The 26914-nt window shown below is 31.3% G+C and overlaps 2 protein-coding genes across 4 annotated transcripts in view; one reads left to right on the top strand and one right to left on the bottom strand.

The window, feature by feature from the left end:
• LOC148306554 (uncharacterized) overlaps nt 1–14392 on the bottom strand; it is a 459678-nt gene extending 445286 nt beyond the window's left edge. For both annotated transcript variants that reach the window (XM_088264798.1, XM_088264799.1), the window contains exons 1-2: nt 13836–14392; nt 5380–5829 (exon numbers count right to left, since the gene is read on the bottom strand). In XM_088264798.1, the coding sequence (XP_088120924.1) occupies nt 5380–5417 (38 nt within the window). In that variant the 5' untranslated portion in view covers nt 5418–5829; nt 13836–14392. The remainder of the gene's footprint in view (nt 1–5379; nt 5830–13835) is intronic.
• A 4068-nt stretch (nt 14393–18460) lies between these two features.
• LOC148306553 (CD63 antigen-like) lies at nt 18461–25629 on the top strand. Of its 2 annotated transcripts, none has more exons than XM_088264812.1 (6): nt 18461–18652; nt 20299–20487; nt 21367–21537; nt 23750–23917; nt 25003–25062; nt 25150–25629. In XM_088264812.1, the coding sequence occupies exons 1-6, from the start codon at nt 18533–18535 to the stop codon at nt 25225–25227; spliced, it is 786 nt and encodes a 261-aa protein (XP_088120938.1). In that variant the 5' UTR covers nt 18461–18532; the 3' UTR covers nt 25228–25629. The 2 variants fall into 2 exon arrangements, with proteins under 2 accessions (XP_088120938.1, XP_088120937.1); XM_088264811.1 differs by having other exon boundaries at nt 18461–18661.
• The last annotated feature ends 1285 nt before the right edge of the window (nt 25630–26914 follow it).

The raw sequence follows: 26914 nt of genomic DNA, 5'->3' as shown, positions 1-26914 counted from the left end.
ATGTATGAATGTGGAAGAGGCGAAGATTGTGTATAAAGACAGATTGGTGTAGCGTCCTATTCTCTCTGCCTACTCCTGCGGCGTGATGGTTAGGTAGTTAAGTTAGAATATTCGATTTACCGAGGAGAAGAAAAAAACATGTTTTTTTTGCAAACAGCAACATAATGTAATCTAATAAATTATTTCATAATTTCGTAGACAACATACCAAAGTACGCATTTCTCTACTTTATTATTTTCAAGTAACTGTCGAAAATAGCACAGTAATTATGTTTGGTTCTTGAATACATAATATGAATTATGTTAGTACCAAAAAATTACAATATTTCATTTTTTACACGAGTGTACATAAACCTCTGGTAATGTCAACATCACGAGTTATTACAGCAATTATAAGTACACACACATTTTAGTTTGAATAGTGGGCGGAAATTTTATATGCGAGAAGATAAAAATTCAAACGTGAAAACTTCATGCAAACCCAGAACTGAAAACAAGCATAAAATAATATGAAACTATAAGATTTTTTTAATATACCAAAATCAGGTAAATTAACTATTTTTTTATAGTAAATATTGGTTTCATAATAAATCCCTTATTATTTTTAAAATGAAATGATAAAAAAATGTTAGTTAAAACAAGAATTAATGATTATGTGCGAATTGTGAATCAAAATAATATGATTTTTACAAGTTATATTAAAATATATATATTTAAGTTTGAGGTAAGATGTCGGTTACGACGAAACCCGGTCGCTGGTCAAATTAAAATAAAGTGGAAAAGCTAAAAATATTGGTTTTAATCTAATAATATATTAAAATGCAATTCCATCACGAAGTGTCAGTGGATTATATAAATCTATTAGTGAAATGAAAAAATACTTGTTGGTGGTTAGTTATATTTTCTATTTTTCCCCTAAAACATGATTCTTACTTGATATTTTTTATGCCTATTTACTGTACCTTTTACTGTTACATATTTTACATTGTACCCTGTATTTTCTTATTTGTAACTTTTTTATTATTATTGTTAACCTTAATCCCATGTCCCAAAATGAACAATACCAATTACTCGTCGGGAATATTATACATTTATGTGACTTATGTATGTAACATATTAAAGTAAATGATAATTAAGACTTATATACCTAATATGTTTAAGTACTTTGAGAGAAAAAAAAGTTAATAACCTTTAAATTTCAGTTATAAACTATAACTTTTTTTTCATAGAAACATTTTTTTAATTTTTTAATTATATGTATTACGGCTCTTTAGGCATAGCCTGTGTTGAGCCGAAATACTTACATATTAATACAATATGTAAATTATTTTTATATTACTAGATTTTATACATTACGTACAATAGATACTATAACAATTTACAGTAGATAGGTATTACAATAAAATAATTACGCCTGGTCTTAATTAATTCTCTTTCGACTTTTTCCCTACCAACGAGAAGCAACCATCGACGGACACTGTTCATAAAAACATGATCGCTTTTGGAATTCTTAATGGTTAAGAATTAGTTAAATAAATATCTTTGACAAAAGGAATAAAAATTTAATTGCTTCATATACTTAATTATTAACAACATTTTGAGTGCGTCCAAATACTTGTTAACAAATCTGGATTATCATAATCCAGATTTGTGAACAAGTTTTGGACACACTCAAAATGTTGTAAATAAATTATCTGGTCAAATTATAACCTAAAATGATAGAAATGAAAATTATATTTTCTGGCGTTACTCATTTGTGTGATTATAATCCAGGATTCGGACCTCACATACTAATAAAAGAGTTTCTGCTTAGTAAAAGGCTTCTTTTCATCTCACCAATAGATGTCTCTAGTAAAGTTCTAGTGATTCAAGAACACTGTTTCAAAATGGGTTCATATATATAGAACTTCCAAGAATTTGAGTAGTGTGGTTGTCGATAATAGGTAAAATTGGTGAATGTTACACGTGTGTAAAGTGATCACTTAAACCAGCCTATGACGGTCGTCAGCCCCGTAAATGCCCAGACTTCCATTTTCTTATTCATCTTTGATGAGATGTCAAAAAATAATACGTAATTATTATTAGTTCAATGACAGTAATTTTGATGTGATCTGCAAAACTATATTTATTGGTAAAAATGAATTTTAGTGAAGTGTGTGTGTGCACATCATCACAAGAACACAATATTACGTAGATAGTTTAATCTCTTCCTCCGAAACATTTTGTTACCATTTGGGGATTAGTGCTCCGAAAATCCAGAAGTATTTATACTTCCGCTGGGAGGGTACAACTAAGTAGCAATACAATTTATTGTTATTGCTTCGGAGACGAAGATGAAAATTGAAGTCGATGGGAATAAAAATAACTCACTAATGCCAAGGGCAGGAATTTTAACGAGAGTTTTTTTGTTCGAGAATATTCTGAACGCGATGGCGATGAAGAAAAATACCGCAAAAATATATTCCAAATCAACACGAACGAGCTAAAAACTACTACTACGTAACATATTCATACCGCAACATTCAATAATATTGATTCATTTTAAATTATTCGTAATAACTTGATACAGAATAATACAGAACTTTCATACACTCCTAACCCTTATCCACACCCAATGGTGCATAGGGCACTGCATCGTACTTGTCACCGTTTTTATATTGAAAGAATAAGTTTATCATTTATTTCGAGAAATAAAAATACTTTGTTTTCTGATCCACTCACATTTTTATTTTTCCAACTAGTTTCGGCAACAACCTGTTGCCCTCTTCAGGGTTACATTTATAACTACATTTATAATAAGTTATAAATGTAACCCTGAAGAGGGCAACAGGTTGTTGCCGAAACTAGTTGGAAAAATAAAAATGTGAGTGGATCAGAAAACAAAGTATTTTTATTTCTCGAAATAAATTATCAAGATGATCCACAAAGTTAATGCTTTCAATATTCAAAAAAAAAAAAAAAAAAAAATAAGTTTATCTTCCAAATAAATATATGAGTTTGAAAAGAGAAGAGTTATTGAAAGGTGTGGTAATAGTGATTAAAAAGTGTAGTAATTATTTCGTATAAAATCTTATTATTTCAATGCAAAAACGGGGTTTTGAGAAAAATTAATTACGTAAAATGTAACCTGGACTTGGAGAAAATTACGTGGCGACTTGACGAATACTGGGCCTTAAGGTTCTTTAGCGCTGACATAGAGACTTCATAAAAGATCTTCGTCGATACGATACTATTTAAATAAAAACCTGTTGTACAATGAAGCACAATATGGCGAAGGATAGTAAGGAATGGAATAAGGAGATAGATTGCAGTTAGTACGAGACCAGTTATCACGATGGCCTAACAGTAACGGTCTATAAAAATCTCACGGGTTAAAAAACCTTTCCGTTGTGCTCGGGTGAGTGCGGTTCAGTACCATAAAGAAGGGAGTACCATATATCTCTTTCCATGATAGTGTAAAATTTAAAATACTTCAAAAGATCACTTCTAACGAAACCATTTACCGAATGTATTTACCAGTCTTTCCACGCGATGATTTTATTTTACTTCAGCCAAATATTCAGGAAGAAATACAAATTCAACCCCTTTCGGACTTCAGTTTTACTTGGACCTAAAGATGGAAGCATAGCTTCCGAAACAAGTCGTTAAAAAATATTAAACATAACTGAAGTGGTAAAAAACAAGCGTTTTTCTTTTACAATTTGAACTTTTACAAAGTGAATGCCGAAACGATAAAGAAAATAACAAGTTTTATTTATACGAAGACAGCAAACAATCGAGAAATTTCGAATCGGCGTATTAATTTTCACACCAAAATTCTAATAACCAATACACATTAACCATCTCTTCGCATTTAATATCTTGTTTGCGAACACTTGTGCCAGTGTAATAAAACGATGATTTGAATAATAAACCCGATAGTAAAAAAATAAAAACATTTTATCAGGCGCCACTCTATCTATTAACGCCGCAAAAATTAATGCTAATTGTGCTTATAAAATAATTATGTGCTTCGTACTGAATTCATTTAGTATCTGCCTATGCAAAATAATGCAGAAAAATATTCGACGTCAAAAACGTTTATAATACAATAAAAAGGTAAATAACAGGAATTTTAGCTAACCATAAACTTATGGTAAAATCTTTAAGGAAATCATTTGATCTGTTATCTTCATGGCATTATATATATGGAGGTATATTGATATTTATATGGAGGTATATATTGATAATTCAATATACAGTCGATTCCGCTTAATTGGGACACGTCGAGACCCAGATATTTGCCCGCCTACCTTTATTAGGCGACGCGAACGTAAAATTTAATTATAATATTTTCGATTAACATAATGAAAAATTATTTTTAATTTAAATTGCCAACTAAGCGATCAAATAACCATTATATTATTACTTTGGTGGTTTGTTTTCCGATTTTTAATATTTAGCCTAAGTTACCGACTAAGAATCCTCAGTATTTAAAACAAAATCATGAATGAGTTCGTATTACATACTCGTAATTACAATTTAAAATAGGTATTTGAGATACAAATAAATAGGAGATTCATTAATTCAGGAAAAGGGAAGACAAGATTAATGCGTATTTTTATAACGTTTATTTATTTCACTTCCTACGTTTTATTGGATCACTTCCTAACTGTGCGTAAACCCATATTTCAGATTTAATGGCGTACTCTTGAATCACTTGAGGTATTTATTTATCATATTCTAATCGTAACCAAGATAAGTTGTTGAAAGGGAAATGTAAGTCTTCATTTTCTGCATATACACAATATTTACGTCACTTATTTATAGACCCAACATGTCAAATATATAAAAACCTGCGAAAACTTTTTTAAGTGGCAACCTGCATTCCAACATGGCCACACGTGGTATATTATCTGTACAGGAGTGTTTGGAAACATGATAAGTTATTTACGTTCAAAATTAAACATTTTAAACGACAGCTCAAGCATGCCATATGTGCTTGAAACGATGACAGAAATGCGTCATCGTTGCATTTGCTAAAACCTACGAAATATAGAGTAGAATTCGACCTCCGCTCTGTTGGCGCTTAGCGCTTTCAAGAAGTCCTTGACATTCGCCCGTAGTTAGTATTTAGTATAGTATGTCACCGTGTCACCGAAAAATGCCAAATCTGCTATACGAAGTTACAAAGGCGAGCACGTACGGTATTAAAAAGGTTACATAAATCAGCAGGGTTTTACAAAGGGAGCGGGTGCGTGTTTAGGGTTTATACTGGAGTTTTCGCATATCACGATTGAATCTTAGAATGCGTACGGGATACATATCAGATTTTACGCTTGAAATATTTCGGCTTTAGGAAATTTCATAATAAAACATTTTAAAGTGAGTCAGCTCTTACCTTTTGGGCTTCCAACGTCGCTTAAACACCCCCAGCATTGTGAAGTCGAGTTCTAAAACACTTTGCACTAAACTTAGTCAAAACTTGATTCTACGCTACGTTTTTAATTGCTAACTTATGCAGAGCTAAGAATTAAGGTTTTTCTACACTTTCACATAAATAACCGCAACTCTAATGAAATTATCGTGCAATGAATTTATTTAAGTTTTCTATTTCTCACAACGATTGAACTTTCTTAAAAAATAGCACTTTGTATGCCGCGTATTCTTCACGCCTTGTCGCTTCTATCAAAACATCGAACAATTACAAGTATTGTAACATTTCACCTCGTGAGAATACTTTTCCACAAAGTTGTGTAGAAGTTTCTTATTCCTTATGTGTCAACTCTGAAACGTGTTCGTATCGAAGTATCTGCATTTCGCATTCATCTCCCGCAGACATCTTCATGACCTATAAAGGAAACAAAAAGATCGTTAGTAATACAAATACACAATGGCGATAAGTTTCATTGTTTCGACGCTCAATAAAATGAATAGAAATGTGACGAAATGTCAAAAGGAAAAGGAAACGATTTCATTTCCATAGCTTGCAATATTTAATGCAATCGGAACTGATTGCAGCATTGATAAGAAGGTAACGACTAAATTTTAATTATATGGTTAATGAGCCAGTTTTTACTGTATCAACAATGCAATGAATGTAATATAATACCAAACCAAAATAATAAGTACACATAAATATCAAATAATACTATGTACAAGATAAAATCTTGTCCATTAAAATAAATCATGAAAGGTCCTTTAAAAATATTGTATCTAAAAAGATAACAATTTATATATTATACTCGTACATAAATGTACATTCATCTCAAGAATATTTCCGAGCGTTTGCTAATAGGCGATTGCCATGGGTCTTCCTCAAAAGACGTCTAGAGGAAGGCCAAAAAATCATGGATGCTACCGAAAGATAACATGATTTTAAGGCATGGCCTAGGTGACGTTGTACAATATATGATAGAAGGACCTTCAACCCGAGGACGAGGAGACCTGACCCCAGCAGTCTACAAAGACGATAAATTGGGATAGAGCCATGAAGAAGTTCGCTAGTAGGCGAAATCGTTGTGAAAAAATCTCACCTGCAAAATTACAGCATATTCACAAAAATGCAAACAAAAAATGTACCACATATCATAGGCAGCACGGTGAAAACAGCACAGTGAACAAAGTAATCATTTTCTTACCACAAATCTTAGAGGGTTGAATCCAATATTTGTGAACAAAAACTAAATATTTTTATAAATATAGTAGATCACAGTAAAATACAATTCAAACTACTGTCCGTTATTATAAGCCGAATATTAATATAATACGGTATTAAATTACTGTGAGGCAGGTTCAGAAATAAATCACGACAAGGACAGAAAAGCAGAAATATTACGAATGTTTTCATGCTTAAAATGGTCATAAATATCTTGAAAACAAAAGTCTTACCTCTAGGCTATCGAGCCCGTTTCACATTGAAATAAATGATATAATGTGTATGTAAAATACATAAATAAGAAATACGTAATAATGCACATAATTTGCAAAAGTTGGCAACCTTTCCCGAAGTGGCCATAATCAGATGGATGCATTTACATTTTAAATGACCGGAATCAAATGAGCAATTATGATATTACTAACTTCAGAGAGACGTCTAGTCCAGTTGCTAGTCGCTAGGCAGTAATCTTATTAACGCTTCACAGTTTGCTTCCTGTACTTTCTCAGACACGTAATTTCAAATGTCTAAATCGTGCCATGGAAACTGACTAACGAAAATGTGGAAAATTTTATCCTCTATTTGCGCACCAATCATTTCGTTTAGTTTACAACATGTTATTTAATAAAAAAAAAGGAAAAAACACACAGATTTAAAAAATGTGCTAGATTTTAATATTATTTCATAAGGAAATATTTTAATTATTAAAGAAAACACTTTTTTTTACTACTTGAGTTTATTTTATTGAAAAAAAAACACTCTCCTTACCATCCATTGTTTACTTTGTGTAATATCACTTTTCAAAAACACTTATTTGTGACTAGCGGTTTTGTAAAATTATTCCATCATCAGTCACAGATAAGTGTTTTAAAAAAGTGGTATTACACAAAGTAAACAATGCAAGAGTGTTTTATTACCATACCACAAAGTTATCAATGCTTTTGATATACAAAATATTATTTTATTACGACTAGTTTCGGAAGCTAAGCTTCCATCTTCAGGTCTAAATGTAAACAAGTGTTTTCTTTAATAATTGCATCAGTCTTACCACAAAGCAAATGCCGAAAAGATAAATAAAATAAATATTTTAACATTTCTATTGCAAATTGTTATTACACATTGACATACAAATATGAGAATATTTATAAATATTATGCTTAAGACATTTTAAAATTATCTACTGCTTATGCAAATTAAATATTTCTTTTAAGAAGCTGTCGAAATATTATAATGCAAATGCACTTTTGAAACAGTAGCCTTATACGGTAAATTACACGCTTATGAAAGGGAATTTAGAAACGGTAATATGTAGCATTTTTTTAAATGAATATTTCATGTTCCCTGGTAACGTTGCGCAGGAACTGATGATGCAGCGTCATTACCATTAAATTGTAAAATTATACGAAGGCAAAGCAATGGGAAACATTGGTAATTGCAAATATCAATTAGAAATTTAGTAAAAGTTACTATTGTATTTCGGGTAAAAATACTCACAGTCGATTCTGAAATCTCTATATACAAAATATTCGTAAATATATAAATACTTTTACTTAAACTTTATACCTAGGTACATAAAAATCCAATGGCAATTATGGGTATGTAACTTCGAGTTCCCTATATATACACTCATATTGTACCAACTTTTCTTCCACCTATATCCATTACCATATATCAGTAAGGTCCAACATCTAGAGTTCCTTCACTTACGTCATGTATTCTATCAAATATCTTCCATTCCTGATCAAACAATACGTACAGAAAGACTGCGTTCATTGATTAGTCAATCAATGATAGAGACAACACCGCATCAATCGGATGCGGTGTCCTATGGAGGTAATTGTGTGCAAATAGCCATCAGAGAAGAAAAATCTTTACGCACGCAAACAAACAACAAACGTGTCAAGCGTGTTAGTCAAACATCTAAGTAATTTTAGCCACGGCTAATGCAACACCGTTTATTATATACCTATATAGGTTTAACAGCATAAGTGCTTCAGTACCTACCTATATCTACTTGCAAGTATTCAATACATTTTTGATTCAAGTAACATAAACGTAACCGTAAAATATTATCAAATCTCTAAGTAAAAATTGTAGGCAACTTAAGAAATAGTGGCATTTACCAAGCAAAACTTATATGACAAATAAAACAATTTCTTTCAGTAATTCTTGGACCGTCCGTTTTAAGTTAAAGTGTCAATATCTCTCCATGTTACATTTCTCTCATGCATTATATACATAAATATACTTATACTCTTATAACATTTTGTCATCCCATTCAGTGACCTGTGACAGACCGAAGCGAGATAAACTCCTTTCAGTAAATACGTATTCAGAATAAATCAGAGCCGAGATAAATGGTTTCTGTAGATAGTATTATGCTACACAAATGCACGGTGAGCAGTAACACCTTCCGTCTCTCGTCACGATCCAAGACGCATAAGTCCATGGACGATAATTAAGATTCCGAGAGAATATTGCCACCGGAACACGAGACGAAATTACCTCATAATGGACCCTCGGCCCTTATTCATATGCAGACGACGGACATTGGAAATCACTTTCAGGTACACAATATTAGATGGTCCTTTACATATTACCTTTGACTGGCACTTTTTTAATTATTATCATATTCACGTACTTGTATGTAATACAATGGATTCCTCTTATTGTGATAATTTGGAACCTATTCGTTTAGATATCAATAACCGTATAATAATTGGACGTTTTACAACCCAAATTGGATACCTTATGAAGCAAATTGGACGTTTTACAATACAAAATGGACGTTATATTGTATTTTAAAATTATTTATTGACTAAGCATTTACTTTGTGGAATCACATGATGATTTCAATATGTACGAGTATATAAAATAAAATACTTAAATGAGACCACTTCTTTGAGTTTATTAATGTAAATACGACTAGTTACGAAATTTACCAATGTTCTCATAAATATATTAAAATGCAAAATAAAACAGGTGGAAAGATTGAATTTTCACTTGCTGATGAAAACATCGGTAGTTTTCGAAACTAGTCGTGTATACATAAAGTGACCATACGTCCCGTTTTGAACGGGACCGTCCCGTTTTTAGATAGCCTGTTCCGATATAAAACAACATATTTTTTTCAAATTCATATTATTTATTCCTTTTTTCCTGTATCAACATTCCTTTTCTTTTTATTTATACATAAAAACTAAGAAAAAAACGTGTTTTATTGAATACACATACTGTTACTTAAAAATTGGTAGATATCCCGTTTTGAGGACAAAAATAAATGGTCACGTTATGTATATTCGTACATCAATTAACTGTAAAAATGGTATTACATATATTGTTTTTACAAGTGATTATTTAAGATAACTATTTTAAGATAAGTCCTCCCGTTTTTGGGAACGGCTTATTATGATAGCAATAAAAGCTTGACATCATTCGCGATAACAATTAGCGGATTCCAGGGATATATATGAGGGATAGGATGCCTTTTCGTATTTAAACATTATATTATCTTATCTGTAAGCTAAAACCTAATTGTGCCAGGCATTCGAAAATAAAGTTTTTTAAATCTGTTTTTTTTTCATTTTTACCCAATTGAAAAAAGAAATTACATAGACCAATATGAACCACATTTCATGCAAAAAAAATACGCGATATCATCAATGTGTCAACTGGACCCCAGTGGTATTCATCACGTGTATTTCAACATTTTCAAAATAGAGACAAAACATTATGAGAGGGCAAAGCCATTCACAAATCTTTATTTTTCACATTCAACTGCTTAACTATTATACAGACCTTTTTTATTGATAACAAAAGCCTTGCGTAAGAAACACACTGTATATAATAAAGCCATATAAATTAATTTCATTAGATTCATATCATTGATTTATCAATAAAAATTATACGGTTGATCAGAATAATTATCAGGCAGATAGAAGTAAATATATGAAAACAAGGAAGTGTTACAATACCATTCGAAAATTGTTGTGTCCATTGTCTTTTATTTAAGAAAAAATATAAGAATAATAATATAAGTATAATATATAATAATAAAAAATATAATAATAATATAAAAATATAATTCATACATAACAGAGTTCACGCAAAAGTATAGGTGCTTATACTGCATATACCATAAATGTATTTGGTATTTATATACAATTGTGTTCATCAGCTCGGGCAAATTATTTGTATTTTTTTTATTTAATATGTTTACAGAAGGTTTTTTTGTGATTTATAGACATTTCTAATTTTACAAACTTAAAATTAATAAAGTAGTTCCCTTCAATAAAGAGACTAAGCTCTTGTGCTTGGACTAACACTTATTTATTGGTTATGTTTGTTGGTAATATATTATTTTTAGTTTTTTTTTTATTATAATGGATTAACATGAATATAATTCGTTTTTTAGCATTTTAAGGACTTCAAATATTTAACATCATAAAAAATTTAAAACTCGACAATTTTGTTAAACATTTACATGAACATTTTTAATCAGCAATTAAAATTAAGTGTTTCGTTTAAAAATAAATAATCGTTATTTTATAAACCACCTTATAAAGGGATTCAACGTTTCTGTTAAAAGTTTTGCATTACTTATATTGTGTACAATATGACGATTTAATATTTTTAAGCTTACATTTTCATCTTGGCTTGAAAAGCTTTGGGTTGCAATTTTAATGTTGCAAATTCTAATCCTTACGCAGAGTGACAGTGCTATTAGGATTAAAATTATTATTCAGAGGTGTTAATTTATTTCTCAAGAAGGCTGTGTCCATCTGTGTTTTTTTTTTCTAAAAATATGGATATAATATAAAATATTAAATAATAAATACAACTTCGTATTTTTTGTATTGGAAATCGTTTATAAATCTCAATCAAATTTTCTTCAAACCAAGGTAAAATTTAACGAAATTGAATTTTTTGCTTAAATATAGTTGAATTAAAACAATTAGATTTTCTTCGAAATAAATGTATGGTAATGAAAAGAAAAGAGTTTTTGAAAGGTAAGGAGTTGAAAATATACATATATAAATATATTAATCCATAAAATTCCAATACGTATTTTTTTAAATGCGCAAAAACACGTACGGCCTCTCGCGCGGCCGATGGTTTAATGAATTAGGTGTTTGCGTGTACCCACAAAAGCTGCGAAATAAAATATCTTGCCTAAAAATAAATTTAATTTATAAACGAAATTAAAATAAATTAGAATGAATGAATAAATAAAAATGATCTAAATGTCTAATTAATTAGTGTAAGTATCATGAAAGTAATAAACTTTTCATGTAATTAAAAAAAAAAATTCATATTTATTTTAAAAAGGAGAAACATTTGTGTTTTTATATACACTAAACGTCAATTTCATATTATTTTCGTATGCTTCAGCTGCTCATTATAAAAAATTGTTAAAAATAATCAAATTATGATAGAGTGGGTTCGAACCCAGAAACTCTGATTCCGCGACGCTAAGCACTGAACCACAACTCGACATTGCACACAGTAACTCTATAGGGATAAATAGTAAATCCACATAAGTATTATATATGATATTGATCTCGTAAACATGTGGGAGTGAGCAGTGATCATGTTATTATGGCATATGATTTAATAACGATTATTTTTGTTTCACAAAAAAAAATCTTAAAAAAACATCGTAAAGAAAGATTTATAACATCTGAAAATAATTATTCAAACACGTTATTTTTTGACATCTCTACAAAGATGAAAAAGAATATGGAATTCTAGGCATTTACAGAGCTTACGACCGTCATAGGCTGGTTTCGTAAGCCCTGTAAATGCCCAGACTTCCATATTCTTCATCTATGTTGAAATATTAAAAAAAAATATCCAAATTGTATTTACAAACAGGACTTAATATAAAGTCTTAACTGCATCAAATGGTGCATAGGGCACTGCATTTTATTTATACTAAATTATCTGATCGTAAATTATAAGAAGGAAGCATGATCAATCTCGCGATTCAGGTGCCAATCCATGGTAATATAGTATTGAATTAATAACGTGACACCTTTCTTCGTTTACCTCCGTAGAGCAGTGGTTGGCGCGTTTGCCAACCACCCAGTTAGTAGAAATTTTTGCCCTCGGGTATTTACGTATATTTAGGTAATTGATAATATCGAAAACCTGAAGCATAGGACTGATCACCTTGCCTTCATGCAATTAACGATAAAGTTTACGTAATTTCCATGCGATTCCATAGGCACCATCGGGTCAGGGCGTGCATTTTATATGTGCAGAAAAACAACTATCCTAACTTACCCGCGTGACATATAAAATCGCATCCAGTACCTACCCTACCTTACTAAGTCGTACCAGCTTACCTTTCTACCTACCTCTACTACCTACCCTAATTAATTCTCTGCGCCACTGCATTGGGTGTAAAGATAAGAACAATTATTTTATGGTGATCTGTTTAACATCGAACCTAAGACCTTATTTATGGGTGCTTAACGAACTACAAACACAAGAAGAAGTATAAGATGCATGAATGTGGAAAAGGCGAAGAATGTTTGCAAAGACAGAATGGTATGGCGTTCTATTATCTCTGCCTACCCCCGCGGGAAGCGGCGTGATAGTGAGTTAGTTTGTTATATGTGTAATAAAATTATATTTTAATACATAAATTTCATGATAATATCGACTTGTTTACTAATGCTGTTATAATATTATTGTTGGTATTTTTCATGTATTTCACGTATTTTAATTTTTTGTTATTGTTGTGACTCTCCCCCTCCCCCCTCTTCGTGAATCAGAACTGTCTTTATACTAGATTTCATAATAAATTGAAAACCTTAATTTATTTACGCAGTTTTTAGTATTATAATTTCCTTGCATTACAAACCAATAAAAAATATTTAAATCCCAACAGAAAAGCACCGAGGTCAAACAAAGGTCGAAAGGTCTAAAAATTGAATCAGTGTCATTTTAATAATAAAAATGTTTCTAAAATTCATTTAAATTACAATAAATGTTCATATAATATGAATTAATACTTACGTTTCATAATTATTTATACTCATAACACGGTTAAACCCCCTTTATTTTTTTGTATAAACTACAACTACGCATGAAGATAATATATTAATTATCGTATTACGTAATAATGTATACATACTAGACACAAGATAATTCGGTAATGATCGAATATTTCAATACAGGTTGAAATAACTTACATTAAATCATACACCTATCCAGAACTCTCACTTTTTAGTTCTTAGAGTATAATAACAAAGTTTTTATAAACTTTAATTCACAGAGTCAATATTTACGTTCTCAATATTCACAAGGTTTATTTAACACTCAAATAACTACTATTTAAAAATGTTTCTACACTTTTACGTTAGCAAATATATAGTTTATTAAATTCACAAATGTCCATACATTTGCAGTTTGTCGAAATTCTGCGGCGCACTGAAATACAAGATCCCAAGTGACCTACAGACACATTCCCTAGTAATGTGTAGTAAATAAACACTGTTCGCTGCATTCATTCTATTTTAGAATCGATAAACAGTTCATAAACTCTCCACGAGGAATCCAGCAAAAACAAACTTGAATCGAATAAGAATGGATTTTTGTTCAATTTGGATGTTTTAATTCTCCTTGTCCCAGTCAGGTTTGAAGCAAATTTTTGACATAAACATCGATGTATAATCACGCAGTGATAACGCGCATGCGGCCATCGCGACCACAACTGACGTGCGAAACGCTCAGATAACAGGCCGGCACTGACTTATCTTTCGGTTTTAGAACTCGCTCGCTTTGTCGACTCACAGCTGTTCGGAGCGGTAGGTGGCCATCTTGGATTTTGTATTTGCAGCTTATATTGGATGAGCTAAAAGTTATAGCCCTGCCCCTAGTAAGATTGATTCCCGATGTACTGAAATGCCTTACGTACTTAGCATTATAGTTTTTATACAAATCCTATTAATTATACATATTTTTTTCATTTAAAAATGAAATGTTTTACTAAAAGCATGTTTCGCTTAAACTAACCTGTTTTAACTTTACCATAATGAAGAATGTTGAAACGCAAGACCAAGTAAGGTGTACCACCGGCTCTCGATGCGGTGCTTTCTAGAGACATTATTATTATATTTTTCTTATGCTGTTTTTTATTAGATTTTCGTTAGATTCAAAAGAATTTTTTTCTTTTTGAATCTTCCTAGGCACATTTTATGTAGAATTTACAAAATACATAAACCGTTTGTATCTGTATCTGTCGATATAAAACTGAAAAATAATTGAGGAAATTCATTGTTGGATTCCAAGTAAAGAATGAAATTTTCTTTTAAAATAATCGAAATTAAATAACAGAGTTGAAAACAATTTAAAATTTACCAAAATACATTTTATTTTTTACCACATTTTAAAGTTATTTTAGTATTAATTTTGTAACTAACATTTTCTTAATATATTTAATACAATGTACCAATATATTTTTAAATATCTCTCGATTAAATTGCAAATTTATAATTAACGTTTAAATTATTTTTTTACTTTATTCAAAGTATACATAGTTTTGATCCATGCGCTACTAGTTTCGACTCGATAATATTTACCGGGGGTGATGAGCACTCGGCTGTTTACGGAACAGTTCGGGCAGGTTCGGGTATCTTTGAGGTGATACCGAGCACGTCATTTTTGTTATCAAACAACCCGAGAAAAAATATTATGAATTGGCACATTCCTTTTTAGGTAGGTAGGTATGTTATTATTTCGTAATTAAATTTTGTAAGGGCAGTTTTATTTTTCCTTGGGAAAGATTTGCAGGGGTGATATCTCAAAAGCATTTTCTACGTATTACTTAATCATTTTTCTTTGTTTCTGCGCTTTTATTACTATTGACTTTTACATTTGAAAACTAATCCATCACTCCGTATAATCGGAATAATAATATAAACGAAAAAAAATATGATAATTTATTTTCACACTAAGTGTTATTAATCTGAAATTTACTGACATTGTTTTGACCGACATTCGTTATAATAATTACAATTTATATACCGTCATTTTCATAAAGTACTACCTCAAGTATGCTTCACTGTGATTTAATTGGGAAAAAAGGAGAATTAGTTTCTTTGTTTTTCCTTAAAATCATCTCACTCTCACTGTTTCTGACTACTGTTGAAAAGTGAAAGTTATCAGTGAAAAAGTATTCCATGCCATCCACCCGCAACAGCAAAGGCACGCTTGCCAAATTAAGATCTTGTGCTGGTTAGATCACTATACCTACAGCAGTTTTTGCTGTCGATTGAAGCGTGAAACGTCCATCGAACAATTCGACTGGAATACACAGCTCCTTTAGATACTCCTGAGCTATATTATGTATTGATTTATACATCCGTACTCAGAGTTTATGCTCTACCCTTGCGGGAAAGCGTAACCAATGCATTTCGTGAAGTAACGGGGTGATGTGACTGAATTTAGCAATTCCAAAAGTCAGTCTCACCATGTACGGTATACATATCGCCCACTCCTTTCAAGAACGTCATAAAACTTGATTTTTCAGGAGAACGTTTTAAAGTTTAAAAATATAATACAATGTATTAAAAATAAATGCCAAGCCACTTATTGAACTTATTACTGTGCAACAGATCTTTTTAGGTAAAACCTGAAGGTTTTTTCTCCATTTGAAAAATATTTAGTATATTTAAAAAAAATACTTAAACAATGCCTTTTCTTCAAAATGCAAAAACAACACTTTCTGCCCTGTAGCGGGTAAATATTAAGTTTAAAATATACCGTTTTTGCTGGGATGAAGTACATTTTTTGGGCATTCCGAAAACATACACAACCGAAAATTGTCGATTTTTGATTTATGACGTTCTTGAAAGGAGTGAGCGATATGTGGAGATCCTCACCAAAAAGTTACATTTCCAATATTGCACAAAAAATCCTTTTTTTTTAATTTTATTGGAAGGAAGAACACCAGTTACAATATATGATACATACAGAATACAAAAAATAAAATCATGAGTACCAATTATAGTTCTTCACAACTATGCATAAAAGAGGTCTATATAAAGGAAGAGACATGAGACAAGGATGGGATAAAGAGTAAATGTAAATCTTTAAATGTAAATCTTTTCTGTTTACTGTATTCCATCGAAATCTTAATTAAAGTTGCGACAAAACGTGACCAATCCTGTGTTAAACTAATCTGAAATAATTAAATCGCACCAAAACGTAATAATTTTACAAGCTAGAATTCCAGATTACTTAAAATCATTTATAACGGAAATATAACGTTTTGGTGAGGACTATCACATATCGCTCACTCCTTTCAAGAACGTCATAAATCAAAAATCGTCAATTTTCAGTTGTGCATGTTTTCGGAATGCCCAGAAAGTGTACTATATCCCAGCAAAAGAGGCATATTTTTATCTTAATATTTACCCGCTACAGGGCAGAAAGTGTTGTTTCTGCACTTTGAAGAAAAGGTATTGTTTAATTATTTTTTCCAATATACTAAATATTTTTCAAATGGAGAAAAAATCTTCAGGTTTTTACCTAAAAAGATCTGTTGCATTGTAAAAAGTTCAGTAAGTGGCTTGATATTTATTTTTAATGCATTGTATTATATTTTTAAACTTTAAAACGTTATCCTGAAAAATCAAGTATTTTGATTTATGACGTTCTTGAAAGCAGTGAGCGATATATCGCTCACTCCTTTCAAGAACGTCATAAATAAAAAATCGTCAATTTTCAGTTGTGCATGTTTTCGGAATGCCCAGAAAATGTACTATATCCCAGCAAAAGAGACATATTTTTAACTTAATATTTACCAGCTACAGGGCAAAAAATGTTGTTTTTGCATTTTAAAAAAAAGGTATTGTTTAATTATTTTTAAAAATAAACTGAATATTTTTCAAATGGAGAAAAATCCTTCAGGTTTTACCTAAAAATATCTGTTGCACAGTAAAAAGTTCAATAAGTGGCTTGATATTTATTTTTAATACATTGTGTTATATTTTTAAACTTTAATCCTGAAAAATCAAGTTTTTTGATTTATGACGTTCTTGAAAGTAGTGAGCGATATATGGTATACAGTTACAGTAATCGACTGTGAATACTACAAACGCATTAACTAATTGACGGGCAGCATCAACTGCCAAATTCATGCGAATGCTTTTGATTTGCCTTAGCTGATTACGTACATTATTTTCTATACTTATTACTTACAGATCATATAATTATGTAATAGTAAACTACAGAAACAATTGACATGTGCTGATTTTTATCAAATTTATTGAATCGAATAAACAGAATTCCTAGATTTTACCAAATTCTAAGAATTAATTTGCGATAAAACTTTTGTGGAAACGATTTTTGCCAGGGTGCAAAAACGTGTCGGCAAAATACACAAAAGCATTTTCGCCAGCGTAGATATTTCGAAAATAACTATCTCACATATAAATAAATAAAAATACAAATGTGCGCTAGTATTTTTTTAAATCTCCTTAGACTATTCACCGATTCTTTTGAATTTTCGACCCAACGTTGTGATAATAATTTTTCTTTATAAATGAAAATGGAAGTATTCATTTGTTCAAAATCTAAAACCACCCAAAGATATTCACTGATTGGAAAATCAGTGGACCGCTTAAACGTATCCTTTATCTTTCTTTTTCGTTTCCATTGCATCAGACTGAGCCGCAGCAACGCTTGGCCTACAGTAAGTAATGGATATAAGTACCTACCTACGCAAATATTATGTTTTAAATAATAATAAATATGCCTACTGTTCAAACCCGCATATATGTATTTTTTTATAATTCCATATTGAAATATTTGTAAAACAAAACAAATTCCAAGTCTCTTTAATTGACATCAAAATTTACAATATAATTTACAAAATTCTGTTAAAATGGGTGACGATTTAAAGGATTTGATAATTTTGGAGGAAAAGGAAAAATTTAGCAAAAATGAAATTGAGATTAATAATGTCCATAAAAAATCCAGATTTTTTTTCTGCGCTACAAATTTGGTAATTATGGTTAGTCAACTTCGTTATATATTATGTAATGTTTTTTGCTGAATATCCTCGCCCCAATTTGAAGATAAAACGGATAAATATATTAAACGTACTGCTTAAAAATAAAAATTTCAGTTTAGTAAAAATATTGTGTAAATTATGATATAAATACGCATGTATCTTACCTTATCTCATTTTAAAATATTCGGATCTTGGTGTATTCTACCTTCATCAATTTAAAATCATATTTTTTCTCTAAAATTATCGTGGATTTGTTGCCCATGCGTTTAAAATCAACGTAAACGCAACCCGACTCGTCAAAATTGAATATGTTTTTACTAAAAATGCGTTAAAGTACATTACAAATAGAAGAAACAAAACATAAATAACCGGAATTTAGATTTATTTATAGATTTGGCGTTTAATTTGTAGAACTCCATTTTAATTTTTATAACTAACTAACTAACCATTCTTACTAACATGGCGTACTATTCTCTCCCCGCAGGGGTATGCAGAGAGAATAGAACGCCATACCACTCTGTCTTTGCGAAAACTCTTTGCCTCTTCCACGTTCATGCATCTCCTCACACATACCCGCCGATTATTTTTTCCTCAATTTTTATATAAAATTTTATTTCAAACACTGATTTTTAGAGTCTGCTAAATTCTATTCTACTATTCAAAACACATAAAAATAAAATTTGTTTTAATTGATTCGCCTTGTTATGGCATTTTCAAACTAATGTGAAGATAAAATGGCCTGATGGTCCTTATATAGCTGTACAATTCTAGGAAACAATGGTCACAAATTTTATTTGTGTGGTTTTAATAATAAAATACAATTTAGTAGATTTTGTATGTTCAAAGCATTGTTAACTTTGTGAATTTAGTAAGTAGACTCTTAAATCAGTGATTGATTTTAATATTTAATGTATTAACGGAAATTAGTAAATTATTTACCGCTAATTCGGAAATGGAAATTTGACGTTTACCAATTTCGGGAAAACCAGTAATGCGTGCCATTTCTAACTACACTCTGCGCCCTATACCGCCCTTGGGGTGATTTCTCACGAAAACGGCGCTATATAAATTGTCCAATAAATAAATAAATATACTTATTGTAAGATAGTACGGACGGGACGTGGAGACAGCTGGAAATGTGGTGGTCCCACACGTTATACAGGGTGGCGCAAAATGAATCACCCTATCGGAAGATGCTATAATTCTTGCAAAAGACGTTGGACGTTAATCGTATTTGACGTTTGTGAATTAAACAGCTGCAGTATACAAACGTATTAATAAAATGGACACAAATATGTATCACTTGACGGATACCATCTTTTCCACTTAACAGGAAAAATTGTAAAGGTCTAAATAAAGATTTCCATCCCTCAAAATCTTAATTTTTTATTCAGTAAAAATGTAATTCATAAACAAAATTGGATGATTAATTTTTCGCCACCCTGAAGTTGTTTGTACACTGCAGCTGTCTAGTTCAAAATGTCAAATATAATTGACGTACGATGCCATTTGCAAAAATTATAACATCTTTCTATAGGGTGATTAATTTTGCGCCGATCTGTATTATGTATCCTATTATTCTTAAAATATCTTGTTCGTTGTACACATTATTTAAATTTTCGTTAACTTGTTTTCAGAATATGGTTATAGTACTGACAACGACGATGGCATACTTTGGTGACTACTGGAGTTTTTACGCGCCATTCCTCGACTTCTATGTGACCATGATTGGAAACATAGTGTTTGGGGTTTGCATATTGTTGACGCTTCTCGTCTTCGGAGCGAATTTTGCAGCTTTCGTGAACTCGACCAAGGCTTATAAAATAGTAAGAGAATTACATTAAAATAACGGAAAATAATGCATTGCCTGCGCCGAATGAAACAAATGATCGTTTTTATTTTCCTAATTAAGAATATTAAATATTTTTAATACATATTTATGTTTATGGACTGCTACTTGTAGCGGAGGGCTGATCACCTTTCCTTATTGTTTTAACGATCAAGATAACACTGCGTTTATATGTCTGCCTCCGTAGTGTAATGTTCAGGGAGCTCGCCTACCGTACCGGAGGTCCCGGGTTTGATTCCCGGGGGGGGGGGTCAAATAAATATAAGTGATTTTTTTCACTTTAATATGTTTTCAATATTACCCTGGACTGGTACTTCAGATAACAAGATCAAGATAACACTGCATTTATATGATGCAGTCCCCTATGCACCATTGAGGTGCGGATAAGGGTTTGAAGTTATATGATGCAGTGCCCTATGCATCATTGGGTACGGATTATGGCTTGAAGATGAAGAAGAATATACAATAACATACATTTTCCAATTACATGAAAATTAAGAACTAGGAAAATAGCAGTGTCTTCCGTAGATTTTTTATAAAAGTCGATATCCTCTGACTCCTATCCATACCTGGTGATGCATAGGGCACTGCATCAGAATCATGCGATGTTCCCTTTGGTATTTCCCAGAAGAGAAATCTACCTGTAAATTAACATTATACAAGTAAAATCAACCACAGATACCTAAACTCATTCTTTATCTAAGATAAAAGTTTTTTAAGATCATTTTGTTGTATTATTTTGTTCATTTCTTTCCCAGGCATACAACCATAGATACCAAAGTAATATTGTATCGTAAAATATAAAACAACGTTTGTTCATTTTCTTATAATACTGCAATTGTAATTTTCTTTTCAGTATAATTACTGCCTCGTCACCATTGTCTCTATCGAAAGTTTAATATGGATAATAGGCTACCTAAACGCCGGGAAAGCAAATGCAGCGGTTGCTGACGAATTATGCTTCGCCATGAATTCATACAGAAACAATACTGCTAGAAGGAACAGCGTTGACTTATTGCAAAACACTGTAAGATTTTAAACGATATCTTTACTACTTTATATAACAAATGGTGTAATTATTATCTTCGATATGATTCGTTACAACCAGTACTTGCTTTTGAGGGGATTCGAGGTAGTACAGCGCACGAATCCTCCAAGTAATTAAAGGAAAAGTAAAAAGCTTTAAATAAAAGTGTGAACGCTGTTTAAATGCGCTTTCGGACGAAAATCACTGTATGACAGAATTAACGCCAAGTATTCGTAAAGTCACAACGTAATTTTCTCTAAATGCATTTAGCATTTTACGTAAATCATTTTATCTTAAAACGTCGTTTTTGCATTGAAAAAATAAGTTTTTCTTCGAAATAACTACATGGTTTTGAAAAGAAGAGTTATTGAAAGGCGACTAGTAAAAAAAATATTTTTTCATGTATGTATATGCTTGTCCGCCACCGTAGTCTAATGGTCAGCACGCTCGGCTACCGTTCTGGAGGTCCCGGGTTCGATTCCCAAGGGGGGTAAAATAAATATAAGTGATTTTTTCACTATCATATTTATTCAATATTACCCTGGACTGGTACCTGAAGCGGAGGGCTGATCACCTTTCTTTCATGTGTAAACGATCAAGATAACACTGCGTTTATATGACGCAGTGCCCTATGCACCATTGGGGTGCGGATAAGGGTTTTATATTTATGTATATGCTGAACTCATTCTGATTTGAACGCTTGAGATAAGCTTGAGAGACCTTTTGAACGAATATAAGAAAGGAATATAAGTCTGAACTAGGGATATGCCAATTAAAAAGGTTGAGAAGAATTATTTAAGGTGTTATGGACATGTGGAGCGAATGGATAACGAGAGAATGACTACGAAAGTATATGTGGCGAATGTGAGCGGGAGAACAGAACGAGGTGGGCCGAAAGAGACTTGGCATGATCAGATCAATCAGAACCTTAAATGTGGTGGTGTCAATAGTCTGCATAATCGGAGGGCACGTATGACATTTAAAGATGTATGGATATGAAGGAAGCGGGGAGTGTTCGTCAGGACAGAAGAGTGTGGCGTTCCATTATTTCTGCCTACCCCACCGAGGAATCGGCGTGATGTTAGTAGTTGTAGTTGTAGTACCAAACAATTTAGAAGTTCCAAAACTTTCCGAAATCCAGAAAATATTCTAGAATGATGCTCATCCCTCATTCCCTCGCTCCGACGAGAATTTTACGAGTCCCGAAGGATTGGAAAAGAGACAAATTTAACTAACGAAAATCTTCCCCTTTCACGGAAATTTTTCGGGGTTCGGAAAATCCTGAATAACAAAAAAACCAGAGGCGAATTCCTTCCCCCTTTCTCCCGCCGATAGTTTTTGTGCCTTAAATAATTGTATAAAATTTTTAAATGCTAAAAAATCCTCCCTTTCTCCTCTTAATATTAAAGAGCAAAAATATCCAGATTATAACATTGCTTTAAATTTGCAATCATTCATTTTCTCAAGCGTAAAAATAGGTATGTTTCATCTAGGAATATCCATAATCATTACATGTTAAGAGGGTACTCACGAATACACAAATCAGTAAGCGATCGCTGCGCGAGACGTGTCTCCGCGCACATTTTTTCAGTATGTACATAAGTATATTGGAATTCGTTTTGTTTCTAAACAAAACGTTCTAACATATATTTAAATGTTCTAACATATATTAAAAAATATATATTTTTTTTTAACTCCTTACCTTGCAATAATTCTTTTCTTTTTTTAAAACCATACATTTATTTCGAATAAAATCTGATTTTTAATACAAAAATGGTGTATTACGAAAAAATATGATACCTTCAATTATATCTTGGTTTAAAGATAATTAAGTTACGGCCTATCGAATATCCCGCCTTAATGCAAAAATAATATTATAATAATTTTTTTAAGAAATATTTAATGCGTATTTTCATCCAAAACGTCTCAGTTTGCACTATACAGTTATTTTAAATAAAAAGTTAAATGCAGTAATTTCAATAAGTATATGTATAAAACACATAAATATTAAACCATCCGGTTTTTAATAAAAGTACATAGCGTCACCGGTAGACTGCCATCTATGTGAAAAGAGAAAAATTACTGAACTGTGAAGTAGTAAAGGTTTGAACAGCTTTAAATAGCTTATTTTTAACTTTAATTTTTCTATTACCTACCTAACTACCCTTCGAGAATATTATAAGTGGGTTACTATCGTAATATTTTTTTCCAGTTTAAATGTTGTGGCGGCGTGAATAACCGAGATTGGTTGGCCAGTGCTGTCACTGCCATACCACTCTCGTGTTGCCCGAAGCTGGTATCTACCGACAACTATCAGAATGGCTGTCCACCCGACTCTATGTTCACTTACCGGGATGGCTGTTTATCTACGCTCAATGAGGTAACTTAGTTTGGCTTCGCTCACACAGATGTCGTTAGTTATCTTTTTAATTAAATGTGTGATTTAAAAATTAAAATCTTAACATATCCTCTGCTATCATCCGGTGCTCTGTGAATTTGTGTATATTATATATTGATTTCGTCACTTATATATATTCTTTTAAATTCCCGATGGCCACACAACTCAAAAAATATGTATTTTCGATTTTAAAATATCTTTGGTAATATTTTTCTTATCTTGTATGCTATTTAGGTAATAAATATTCTCTCACTCCACTTCGGAGGTCATTTAAATCCAATGATGACTCTTTTAAGTCAAGTAACTGGAAAAATTATGTCTCACATAATATTTTAACTGCAGCTTAATACCCTGAATTCGGAAATATCTCACTACAAAAACACCACTTTGGACTAACTTCAATATTTTAAGTGTATAACAAAGACTTAAAACAATTATATTTCGTTATCAATACTGTAAAACCTCGATATAACGGACCTCTGTTTAACGAACTTCGAATATAACGGACAAAAATCTGGTCAATTTGGGGAGTTAATTTTTAAAAAAAAGGTTCAAAAGTGCAAACAAAACTTGATTCCTTTTTCAAAGCAGGATTGCCGAAAGCAAGCGCGTCGATATCAAACAACAATATCACTTCACGACGAGTGTCCGAAGACAATAAACATAATTTTGTTTGTGTTTTGTATTGTTTATTTATACATATCCAATACAGTGTTCATATTTTCAAAAAAGTTTATTTATTTATTTTAAAATTACTTACATATAGCGGAATTTCGGCTTAAACGGATACCCCCTTCGTCCAATAAGTCCGTTATATCAAGGTTTTACTGTTATATCAGATTCAAAATATGTTTTTTAGGTATCAACTTTATTCATTTATTGTGAACTAACACATCCACATTAATTTTTAAGAGATATAAACTAAATATGCTATAAATCCTTGTACATAAAAGGCTTGGAAAATTTTCTACGCAACTAACAAATATATTTAAAAAAAATCAAAATCTATATCAAACAAAACACATTTTTTTGTTGTTTATGAATAAAAAATACATGTTTATTTTCAGGTTCCACTCATAGGAATAAGTCTTATAAATTGCGTAATGGCGGTTATTTGTTTCCTAAAGGTAACACGATTATATTTATATGTTAAGATGATGTTAAATCATTATTTTATTAATTGCCGAAATAAATAACATTGTTTATTGTTTTAGGGTCTGTCAATGTTATTTGCAATGAAATTGGTTCAAATTTGTCATATAAAATCCCAACTGTCCCATTCCAATATATGAAAATTACAATTTCAACGTAAGGGCGTAGGTACTCACAAAAAAAGAAGCAAATATACCTGTTTATATTATCATATATTTTAAACTAACGCAATTGGCGCTATGTTTTATTTTGACTTCATTCATATTAACCTTGCATTTTATACCTTTTTATTTAACTCACAAAAAAAGAAGCAAATATACCTGTTTATATTATCATATATTTTAAACTAACGCAATTGGCGCTATGTTTTATTTTGACTTCATTCATATTAACCTTGCATTTTATACCTTTTTATTTAACTCACAAAAAAAGAAGCAAATATACCTGTTTATATTATCATATATTTTAAACTAACGCAATTGGCGCTATGTTTTATTTTGACTTCATTTATATTAACATTGCATTTTATACCTTTTTATTTATTTTTGTAACACGATGATTTATTTATTTACTTTGTTTATATTTAGGTGCTTTTGTTTTATTTGGTTAAATAAACCTGTTAAATCAATATTACGCATGGCTTTCATTTCTCACATCCCTACTCAACTCAACATATTTAATGATATCTACTTTCAGCAAGATTTTTCTTGTTCTTTTAGAAATGTAACAAAATACAGTATATGTTTCAAAATACAGTAAACATGGTCAAGGTAATTTTCCTTAATCGCACAACACGCAAAAAATATTGTACAGTAAAACAACACAGTGTAAAAAATCAAATCCTTACAATTTGAATATAATTTCTTATTTGTAACTAATTTTGTACTTTTTTACATTTAATGATAACCTGATTCCATAAATTTACAAATAATGAAAGAAACGTGCCTACAATTTAGAATTTGACGTAATCGATCGTTTTAAGGACAGTAATTTGTAAGCTCCGCTGAGTGTATCAGGATTCCGTGTTAAGTAGAACCTTCCAATAGGGGTGGGGAGTGACACCTGCCTGCTCAAGACCTCCATGCCAACCGAGGGCACAACAAACCCCTATTTCTATTAAGTTCGGAGATACGAAACCTCCACCCTCTTCCTCTGCCCTCTAATGCGGGGTGCTGTATGCTGATTTCATTCCACGAATTACCGATGCAGAGATTATAAATAAACGCCAATTTTATCACCCCGTACTTTGCGAGTAAACTCAATGAAATTGCCATAACTTAAGATGTTAAAATTTATGATTTTTCCGATGGCCTCGAAGATAAACAAGTACTCTTTTCTATTTTAAACCCTACTTATGTGTACAGTTTACCCGATATATCGGTTTATCCATGCATTCCACTTTATTTAATTTCGTATTGAATACTTACATCCTTTTTTATGATTTTTTTTACTAAATAGTAGTAAATAATTGCATTATATAAGAAAATTAGCAACAAATTCTGAGAGTGAAAAATCGAATCTCTGACATCAAATAAAAACACAAATTAACTTTTACATATCCAACATACATAATACGTGTATGCTAGAGCCATTAAAATAAATTAATAGGTGTCAGTTGCTGTGAATTGGAAAATTATTCAGCCCGTTTACAAATAAAATGTAAACATTTCAATTTAATTAATAACGTGAAAAGTATTAATCAGGGCATTCCATAAATACGTACAAACTACCCCCGCGCCCAGAAATATTCTCCCCTCTCGAGTGATTATTATGTAGGCTACTTAACTAACCTCAGGTTTGACTGAGGGTGGTAGGTTAGTCGAAGGT

Source organism: Brachycentrus maculatus, unplaced genomic scaffold (genome assembly GCF_059751285.1).
Source record: "Brachycentrus maculatus isolate JH-2025_06_01 unplaced genomic scaffold, ASM5975128v1 h1tg000238l, whole genome shotgun sequence".
Taxonomy (NCBI): Eukaryota; Metazoa; Arthropoda; class Insecta; order Trichoptera; family Brachycentridae; genus Brachycentrus; species Brachycentrus maculatus.
The sequence above is the reverse complement of the archived record's forward strand: the minus strand, read 5'-3'. Positions and strand labels throughout refer to the sequence as shown.